The 10358-nt window shown below is 44.6% G+C and overlaps 1 protein-coding gene across 3 annotated transcripts; it reads left to right on the top strand.

Annotated features, from left to right (window-relative positions):
* The first annotated feature begins 44 nt into the window (after positions 1 to 44).
* LOC112248288 (paired amphipathic helix protein Sin3b) lies at positions 45 to 9766 on the top strand. 3 transcript variants are annotated; one of them, XM_024417209.2, is made up of 19 exons: positions 45 to 107; positions 1858 to 1964; positions 2182 to 2335; positions 2571 to 2930; positions 3105 to 3257; positions 3358 to 3480; positions 3570 to 3659; positions 3771 to 3889; positions 4050 to 4263; positions 4673 to 4789; positions 4923 to 5161; positions 5271 to 5454; positions 5569 to 6280; positions 6449 to 6618; positions 6772 to 6945; positions 7183 to 7275; positions 7923 to 8017; positions 8362 to 8560; positions 8836 to 9766. In XM_024417209.2, the coding sequence occupies exons 2-19, from the start codon at positions 1942 to 1944 to the stop codon at positions 9064 to 9066; spliced, it is 3450 nt and encodes a 1149-aa protein (XP_024272977.1). In that variant the 5' UTR covers positions 45 to 107; positions 1858 to 1941; the 3' UTR covers positions 9067 to 9766. The 3 variants fall into 3 exon arrangements, with proteins under 3 accessions (XP_024272977.1, XP_024272969.1, XP_024272960.1); XM_024417201.2 differs by lacking the exon at positions 45 to 107 and adding an exon at positions 118 to 767 and having other exon boundaries at positions 2571 to 2909; XM_024417192.2 differs by lacking the exon at positions 45 to 107 and adding an exon at positions 118 to 767.
* The last annotated feature ends 592 nt before the right edge of the window (positions 9767 to 10358 follow it).

Here is a 10358-nt window from a genome sequence, read left to right as displayed (position 1 = left end):
TTTCTCCATGCGTCTGCGCATTGGAATTTCTCTGACTGTGCTTCCGGACAAAGATGGTGGATAAATAAAGAGTTTTTACTCAGGCCGTTTGCCTTTGAAAAAAAACGGTCAGTTCTGGTCTGCTTAACGGGGTGGTTCTTCCATAGTCAACAATGCAATAGCAGCTGTGTCTGCTCGGTTTAGTTCCTTGACGGTAATGTATCCAGCAAAGATAAGGGAGTGGGGTGTCTCGCCGCTTCTTCCGTCTCTGCTTCCGGACGCCAAGACTGGCTGCACAGCTGCCGCCGAATTTAAAGAGACAGGCGATAGTTTATTTAAAATATCATAATCAGCAACCATTGTCTCAAAGCTTTTTTCAGAGGCTTCACTCTAACAGCATACCAGTAGTAGTTACTTGTTGGACCGATAATGACTTTTAATCAAAGTCGCATCGAGTAGTAGCTTATTCCCATAATTGTTACTTGGCTGGATTTTCCTTATTTTGCTTCTGGCTAACGTTATCTACTAGCTAGCTAGCTAGCCAGCCAACTAAGGGTTGCTAGCTAGCTAGCAAGCTTCCGACGAAGGCAAGATTTTTGTCGGCTAGCCAACAACCAGATACCAAAGCGTATAATCAACCAAGTAGTAGTGGCTGTATGTCTGTTACTATCTCCGGGATCATGGCGAAAATTCAGGCACACAGCAACACGAAACAAATAAACCAAATTCAAGACAAGGCCTATGTTGTACAAAAGCAAGTGCAACAACAGCACTTTCAAAAACTGAAGGTAAGAGACGGGAACAAAAAGGGAAAAGTCTTCCTCAGAACCATTTTGTGTTCGTCAGATATTGTCTTTCTCTTCATGCTCAGGAGTTAACGTTTGCTAGCTAGTTAATCATAAAGGTGTTCTGAATAGAATGTCGCATGAACAGTACTTTAGTGTAGGTTAACTAACGCCAGAACTTGGATTCTTCAATTGCGTTAGACACGATTTTAATAATCATTCATTGGGTCATCCAGATACAGCACAGTATAACATATATCTATGTTAGTTTCTTTGGCTGGTTAGTTAGCTACTTTCCATTGTTGGTTAACTTTGAGCATCTGAGGTTCCTTGTTCACATTTTCTGCCCGCAATGCCAGAAAAAAAGTCACATTTAAGTTGTCTAGAATGGGATGGTGTTTGTTGGCACAAAATGGGAGACCTGTCTTTAAATACGCGCTATTGCTTGCTAGCTGGTTTGTAATCCGACAACTAACTAACGTTAGCCAACATACAGTAACGTTACTCGTTTGATAACTTGCCAGCTAGTTTATGAGTAGGGTTTTCTCAATACGCCATGCTAACGTTAGCTATTGTATTGTTTATTCGTATTGCTGATTTTAAAATCGATGATCATATGCCGCACATAACCATCGGTTTTGTTAGCTAGCTAACGTTAACCATGCAGTTTAACTACGTTTTCCTTGTTCACCAGATTTTTAGCTACAATGCGTCCAAGGTGTTCCGATGTGATATAGCTAACACAGCCCCCCCAAAAATGTAATCTCTTCCTCAGCCTAGTTAACTGCTTATTGTTTGCAGTGTAACTGCAATTGGTGTTAGGGAGTTGGATGGATAGCTAAATGAGTTATGGTGAAGACATCATACCATAAATTGTTCAGCTCATGACTTCATTGAGGAGCAACATAACTAATTTCCCCCTGTTTGTGAATGTGTAATAACAGTGATACAATCACTCACACGCTAGCATTCTTGTTGATGATCGGTCTTTAACCTGGAACACTTAATATCTAGCATCTTATGGAAATAATAAAAAACATTTTTATATGCTCTGAGTTTTCATTTGGTTTCACACCATTCTCTTTCCCTTAAGGTTGAAGATGCCCTATCATACCTGGACCAAGTCAAAATACGATTTGGGAATGACCCTGGAATATACAACAAATTTCTTGACATAATGAAAGAATTCAAATCACAAAGGTATAGCATTTCCGTTTGCCATTTCTTGATACATACAGTATATATTTTTTATACTATTGAAGTGACTCTTATGTTGAGAAGCAGATTTTCATACATGTGTATATATTTTTTTATACTGTTGAAGTTACTCTTAAATTGTTGGGAAGCAGATTTTCTCATTTAAGGTCACTTCCTCTGTCCCTATTAAATTAGCTTAAAATCTTTCTCTCCTTCATAGCATTGACACACCGGGTGTTATAAACCGTGTGTCTCAGCTCTTCCATGGGCACCCGGACCTCGTCTTAGGATTCAATGCCTTCCTGCCCCCAGGGTATCGGATAGAGATTCCCAAGAATGGCGTGGTTTTCCTTCAGTCCCCATTCTCTGCCCAGGTGGGTCCCTCTAAATGTGTATTGATTTGGGTTGCATTAAACTCTAATACTGGCTGCCTATGCACAACATTTGTAACCCAATTTTATTAATCAACCATTATACCAAGTACTGGTAGTAGGCCTATATATAAGTGGAGTTTGCCACAACCTTTCCACCATAGCAGACCAAACTGGTCACACATGATGGATGTTGTGAAGTTAATTTATGTTAACAATAAGTGCCCCTTTTTGGTAGGTGTCCCCAGGTCAGGGGAAGAGTATGACAAGCCCTGCTGTGAGTGCCACAGGCTCATCTGTTGCTGAAGTTGGTTCTGCCCAAAGTGAAGCTGTGGCATCGCCTGAAAGCATCTACTCATCCTCAGGGCCCCCAGAGCCTCCCAGTAGACTGTCCTTGCCACTCCCCAGCAGAGAGAGCCCATCCCAGCCACAGTCCTCCTCAGTGTCCCCCCCTGCCTCAGAGCCCAGCCCAGTAGAATTTGACAGTGCTATCAGCTATGTCAACAAAATCAAAAACCGCTTCCTAGACCATCCAGAGATCTACAGATCCTTCCTTGAGATACTACACACTTACCAGGTACACTGTGTCATCAATATGGTAATTGATTTGTTTTTCTGTCAATTGAAAACAATATATTAGTTTGATATAAAGTGAAGTCTGCTTAAAGTTAAGTTGTTTGCTAGCATCAAGGCTACTTTAAATTGTAGCAGATTAGTGTGTATCATATCATGATTTCTCCGATGGAATAATTGTCTGTTTTTGTCTTTTCAGAAAGAGCAGCTTGAGGTCAAGGAGAGCCGGGGTCATGGTAGTAGTGGAATGACAGAGGATGAAGTTTTCTCAAAAGTGGCCAGCCTCTTCAAAGGCCAAGAGGACTTACTGGCTGAGTTTGGACAGTTCTTACCAGATGCTAAGAGATCACTGGTCAGTATTTTCCCCTTTCTGAGAGCATCCTGCCCATGGTAATTTTCTGTGATCAGTTCACTTTCAGTGCAATTTGTGTTTCTACATTGTATCCTTTCAGTTCACTGGCAGCTCCCTGACTGGGAAAGACCATCTGAAGAGGGCAGAGGACGAGGACATGAGCAAACAGAGCAAGAAGAGACCCAGGCCCATGCTGCTGCCTCACATGACACCACTGCTCAAGGTCTGGACTTAATCACACATTTATACAAGTCACTATTTTCCTAGAAGACCTATACTGTATGTGATTGGTTATGTTTTTTTGTTTTTTAGAAAAAGATGAAGTTTTCATGCTCCAAAGACCAGTCCTTTGCATCAGTTGGGAAGCATGGAGTCTTGCGGGAGTTCACATTTTTTGACAAGGTAATGCCCAGGTGTCCGCGTTGGAATTATTCCATAATGTGTTTTGGCTGTGACAAATATCATGAAAGCCTTGGTCACCAATGACGATAATAATGTTTTGATTTGTTGCAGCTTCGCCGTTTCTTCAAGAGTCGGGAGGTATATGAGAACTTCCTCCGCTGTATTGCTTTGTTTAACCAGGAAGTGGTTTCGGGAGCAGAGCTGCTGCAGCTTGTCACTCCCTTTCTGGGGTAAGTGGATTGTGGGAGATTTCAGAGAGAACGGTCACAGATGTCTTTCTCAGTAAATAAATGCATAATGATATTATTGTACTGTATGAAGGGCAGTATGTTTTGCCAAGTCTCCTCTTGAGCCTTTCATTAATTTGACCATGTTCATTATTTCCTCCAGGAAGTTTCCAGAGCTATATACCCAGTTCAAGTCTTTTCTGGGGGACAAAGAGCTCTCTCATTCAGTGTCTGGCCTGTCAGACCGATACATGGAAGGAGGTGGGGGCAGGGAGGTCGACTATGCCTCTTGCAAGCGCCTGGGATCCAGCTACAGAGCACTACCCAAGACTTACCAGCAGCCCAAGTGCAGCGGTCGCACTGCTATCTGCAAAGAGGTGCTCATAAATGAAAGGAGTTTTGTGTGTATGTGTGTATAAGATTTGCCATTCCAGCACCTCTGATTTCTATATCAAGTGTTTAGCCCTTTTTTGAGTCTAGTAGGAGACACTACAAAGTTGTAACTATTGTTCCAATAGCTATGAATCTACTTCCATGCATGTTTTGTTTGAGCTGCTGCATGCCAGGGCCTTGTGTTTTTCCACATTTATTCAGATTTAATCTTAGCGGACGCTTTTATTTTGATATCTTTATCAGGAGGTTGAGGATGGGGTAATTATTGAAGATCAATCAGAATTGAGTGTCCGTTTTTTGTTTTTCGCCCATCAACGACTTCTGGTTGGCATCAATGATTATGTTCCCAGTTGTGTTGAAAATTAAAATACAACTAAAATGGTGTATTGCCAGGTGCTGAATGACACCTGGGTTTCTTTCCCCTCGTGGTCGGAGGACTCTACGTTTGTGAGCTCAAAGAAAACTCCATATGAGGAGCAGCTTCATCGCTGTGAGGACGAAAGGTTTGAGGTGAGTAAGCCGAGATATCAGAAGTACTACTACAGCCACCAACTACATGCAAACAGACTGTTCTCCCTTATCTACCCAGAGCATCACTGCAGAATCACCTTTGAGGACCTAGTTATTTTCCTGTTTCCTCCAGTTGGATGTGGTCCTGGAGACTAACCTGGCCACCATCCGGGTCCTGGAGAGCGTTCAGAAGAAGCTGTCCCGTCTGTCGCCTGAGGACCAGGACCGCTTCCGTCTGGACGATTGTCTGGGAGGCACCTCTGAGGTCATCCAGCGCCGAGCCATCTACCGTATCTACGGCGACAAGGCCCCTGAGATTATAGAGGGGCTGAAGAGAAGCCCTGCTACTGCCGTGCCTGTGGTGCTCAAGAGGTCAGGGTACACACACGTACACATGCAGAGATTTGACCCAAATTACTTGCACAATGTGAATCTCTCTGTGTATGTTAATTCTTTGATGTCCTCTCTGCTGTGTCTGTAGATTGAAAGCAAAGGAGGAGGAGTGGAGAGAAGCCCAGCAGGGCTTCAACAAGATCTGGAGGGAGCAGTATGAGAAGGCCTACCTCAAGTCCCTGGACCACCAGGGGGTCAACTTCAAGCAGAATGACATGAAGGCCCTTCGATCCAAAAGCCTGCTCAATGAGATTGAAAGTGTTTATGACGAGGTGAGTACTCCGACTCAATCCACTTCCTTTGTAGTCGCCCGACCGATCCATCAAAGGTTCTTTAGAAAGGAGATGTTCTCCTGTGTTGTCTAACCTGTGCGTTTGTCCCCTCAGCGTCAGGAGCAGAGCACAGAGGAGGGGGGGGTGGCCCAGCAGGGGCGTGACGGGAGCAGTGCGCCAGCGGTCAGCGATCCCCACATGGTGTTCACCTATGAGGACAAGCAGATCCTGGAGGACGCCGCCTCTCTCATCATCTACCACGTCAAACGCCAGCCCACCATCCACAAGGACGACAAGGACCACATCAAGCGCGTCATCCAGCACTTTGTCCCCGACCTCTTCTTCTCCCGCCGCGGCGAGCTCAGCGAGACGGAGGAGTGGACGGACGAGGAGGTGGAGGAGAGAGGAGACCGGGGAGGAGGATGTGGCGGTATACCAGGAGCCGTAGCAACATCAGGCAGTCAGCAACATCAGCATCAGCAGCAGAACGGGGAGTCGAGGCGGCGGCGCTGTGCCTCTCCACAGACAGTGGAGCTGGGTGTAGCCTCGTCCCATAGCCTGGCTCCAGTGGGAGGGGAGAAGGTGGACCTGAGAGACCCTGAGGCAGAGCACCAGAAGGAGCTGGACGGAGTCTACAACCTGTTCTTCGTCAACAACAACTGGTACTTCTTCCTGCGGCTCCACCAGACCCTGTGCCAGCGGCTGCTGAGGGTGTACCGGCAGGCGGAGAGGCAACTGCTGGAGCACCGGGCAGAGCAGAACCGTGAGAGGCTTCTGATGGCCGAGTGCCGGGACCTGGCCATGGAGCTCCGCCTCAAACAGCCCAGTATGAACCTCTCAGATCTAACGTCCTTCATATCTAGTAGCCTGCCTTTGTTTGTTTATCTGTGTACAGAAGAGGGAACATTGGGCTCAAGTTTGCCATGGTTTTTTTGAGAGGGAAGTTCTGTAGCTAGCTAGTGTCTGTTCAATGACCTGTGAACTTGCTCTACAGGTGAGGTAGAACTGGAGGAGTACTACCCAGCGTTCCTGGATATGGTACGCAGTCTTCTGGATGGGAACCTGGAGTCCACACAGTATGAGGACACATTGCGGGAGATGTTCACCATCCACGCCTACATTGGCTTCACCATCGACAAGCTCATCCAGAACATCATTAGACAGGTCAGTGGTGTCTCTCTAGTTGCCAGTTTTCATAATCTACAGAACCAAATGCATATCCGTTAACTGCCTATTCATTCTTTACCTCAAGAATATAGTGATCCTGAAGTGTTTGATTGCTCTCAGAATGCATGTAATTTCTCTCTCTTCCTGCAGCTGCAGCACCTGGTGAGTGACGAGGTGTGTCTTCAGGTGGCTGAGCTGTACCTGGCCGAGAGGAAGAGGGGCGCGGCGGGGGCTAACCTGTCGTCCCAGTGTGTGAGAACAGCCTGGGAGACCAGCTACCAGTGGAAGTCGGAGAGGGTCATGGCTGAGGAGAACTGCTTTAAGGTAACGGCCTGCCCTGGGGGGACAAACGCTGAGCCTTGTATATGTGAAGAGATTTTCTATTGAATATTGTGCTTTTTGGGGGGGTTGTATATTTTACTTGGTTGAAGCAGGATGGTTTTGCTCATAGTTGGTAGGAGTTCAGCTGCTGCTTATTGTAATAGAGATTTTGTGCATTCTGAAACCGTCGTGTTGATCATTGATGTTTAATGGCTTGCTGGGATGTGAATTATTTTGTAGGTAATGTTCATTCAGAACCAAGGCCAGGTGACCTTGACCATTGAGCTGCTGGACACAGAGGAGGCCCAGGCTGATGACCCATTGGATGTACAGGTAAAGAATCGTACGGACAGTGGCACTTTTAGCACCTTTAGAATGTCATAGTATTCCCCTTTGGACATGAACATAGACTGGCCTTGTATGGCAACCTGCCGTGCCCTAAGGTGGTGGTATTCAAAGTCGGGGTTGGGAACGGCAGTGGGGTCGCGCCCCCCCCCCCCAAAATACAAATATTGACTGGAGGTCTCAATGGGTCTTCAGTGGCTGGAACCAAAAAGTAAGAGTACAGATTATTGTATGGGACAATATACAAATGTTTTTGAGAAAGATCATTTAAAAAATAAAATGTGATAAAGTACATTTATTGGTTTATTTTGATGAGAGATTAAAATGTAATAAATTGAAGGGTACTTCTTGATGTAAAAATATACAGATTTTAAGGATGTCATTCTTATTTTGGTGGGGCTGTGAGAAATTATTGCAAAAAAAGTGGGGTCCCCTGAAATTCTGGTGGAAAAAATTGGGGTCCCCGCCCTAAAGCAGGGTTTCCCAAACTCCCCCCTGGGGGCACATTTTGTTTTTTGCCCTAGTACTACACAGCTGAATTAAATGACCAACTCATCAAGCTTTGCTTATGATTGAGTATATGGCCTTTTGTAATGGCATTGTTTTGATATAGAGACATCTCTCTCCCTGTCCAGTGCCTGTCCAGCTATATGGAACAGTTTGTAGGGACAGAGTCAACGCTTTGCTCGCAGAACGAAGGCTACTTTTTCAAACCGGTATTTTTGCCCAGGTAAGTGAGAGATTCACACAATTAACTTTGGTTGTGATGTCCATATATTGACCGTCATATGATGCCACCTGAATTCCCGAGACATTACACGGTAATCCTGTGTTTTCACATTTTGTAATTTCACTGTCTTAACTAATGATTGTCAAAAGCACTGCAGTGCAGATAGATTGTTTCTGCTTGCCATAACAGCCAAGCACAAAATGAGTCCTAGCATATCAGGCTCTGATTTGAATATTACTGTACCTTGCTTCACTGTGGTCCTCTGTCTGAACCACAGTATTTTCCCTCTGATATACTCTGACTGTCCCCTGTGTGTGTGTGTGTGTGTGTGTGTGTGTGTGTAGGAACCTGAGGCACTTCAGACGCTGGCAGGTGCGGCAGGTGGAGGCGATGCGCTGCAGACGGGAGTGGCACAGACAGCTGGGAGTGGAGAGTGCTGGCAGTCTGGACTGCCGCTTTAAACTCAACACCCACAAGATGGTGTTCGTCATGAACTCTGAGGACTACATGTACCGCCGGGGAGCGCTGGTCAAAGCCAGGAAGGTAGCTACGACCAATTTATGTCTGGGATTGCATGTGTGTGAGTTGAAGAGAAGTTAAGGTGGGCATTGAACTAGAAGGGACAAGATTTCTATGAAGGTATTTATAGTTATAGCTGCTTCCAACATGTTTAAAGTGTTATGTCTTGTTTTGGCATCAGTTATACATCGTCATGGCACTCGTCATCCAGTGCTTCCACTGTGGAATGTTGTCCCTTTTAAGGCACTGTCTGTTGGTCTGACCGTGACTGGCTCTTCCCCTCTGTCTCTCTCCCCCAGTCCCAGCACAGGGTTGCTGTGAACCAGCACGAGCGCTTTGACAAGTGGCACCAGGGCTGGCTGGTGGAGCACGTGACCCCGGCGGCCGAGCGCTCGGTCCACGACTGGCTCATAGGTGAGGAGGAGGAGGACATGATTCCGTGCAAGACCACCTGCCTCAACACACAGATCAAAGGCCTGCCTGTCAACAGATACCAGGTGCATTACAGTAGGAAACCTCCCTCTCCGTAGAGGCCACACACACTCACTACACACACATGGAGAGAGACTGAGAGACAGGGGCATCCTGGGGGAATCCAGCACGGAACACAGGAGATCTTCACCTGACTCATCCACGTTGCTTCTCTGTTCACACAGTCCGCAGTGCAAGCAGAGGGACGGGAGATTAAAATCATTGAGTTTGTTTCAGAAATGTGAATGTCTCTTTTTATAAGTCCGTTGTAGTTTTTAGCTTCTGAAGCCAGAGGGCCTTTGTTTGTATATGTTTATACTGAAGTACTGGGAGAAATGGTTAGAAAAAATGTGTCATACTCATGTCTTTTGTACAGTAAGCTCAACTTAAGTAATTGCATTACTGTATGTGCATATACAACTGTACACATTTTATATATGCATTTACATGAATATGATGAATGAAATTTAACATTTACATGGATCTAAGTGTTTTCTGGCATAATTTTTTCGGGTCATTTCCTTTTTGTCTTGTGACTAATCTAAAAATGGATGATATGCCAGGGTGACGAGTGCTCACAATTGATTCAATTGTGTTAATTTTATGGAACATTTGGAATTATGTATCATATTCATGATTTCATCATTTTGCATACTAAAATAAACAAAATCAGTGTTAAAAAAGAATGTATAACATTTATCCTGTCAGTTATCATGAAAATAAACAACCTAGTTGTGAATTCTTAAACAGCCTGGAAAAGCCTGGTCTTTTCTTTCATTTGATTGTGTTGGGCTGAAGAACTTAAGGTATGGGAGTGCAACATTGCATCTGTACTTTCCTTCCGAAGAACTTGCAAACAAAATTCCTCACCCGAGTATGTTTATGTTCAACATTAGGAGATCTCGGTACAAACAAATCATTTTTTATTATTATTATTATTATGGAATGGAAGAAATAAAAAAGCCAGAGCCAGGGTGACAGTTTTAAAAATAAACGTGGTTTATAAAACCCAGATATGACAGGATAACCAAAGTGTATACAGAAATACAAATGAGACCATCGTAGTACACCGTTATACACAACATTTACAAACCACTCTGTCAAAGGGGGATTGTAAGACGTTTCCTTTGTCTCTTTAAAACACAAGCACATCTGATCTATCGTTTTTCATAATGTAATCAAAGTACATCTAGTTACTATAGACACCGTTACAGTCTTCCACTTTTAGAAAGAAAGGGTACAACATCAAGAAGGAAGTAAAGATGCAGAGATATCAAACACTTAAAATCATGGGATTTTGCAAGCAGTGAAATCAGCAAATCATTGAGTGGGATATTGTGATGTCAGGGCT

This window comes from Oncorhynchus tshawytscha, linkage group LG01 (genome assembly GCF_018296145.1).
Source record: "Oncorhynchus tshawytscha isolate Ot180627B linkage group LG01, Otsh_v2.0, whole genome shotgun sequence".
NCBI classification, from domain to species: Eukaryota; Metazoa; Chordata; class Actinopteri; order Salmoniformes; family Salmonidae; genus Oncorhynchus; species Oncorhynchus tshawytscha.
This window is presented reverse-complemented; position numbering and strand designations above follow the sequence as displayed.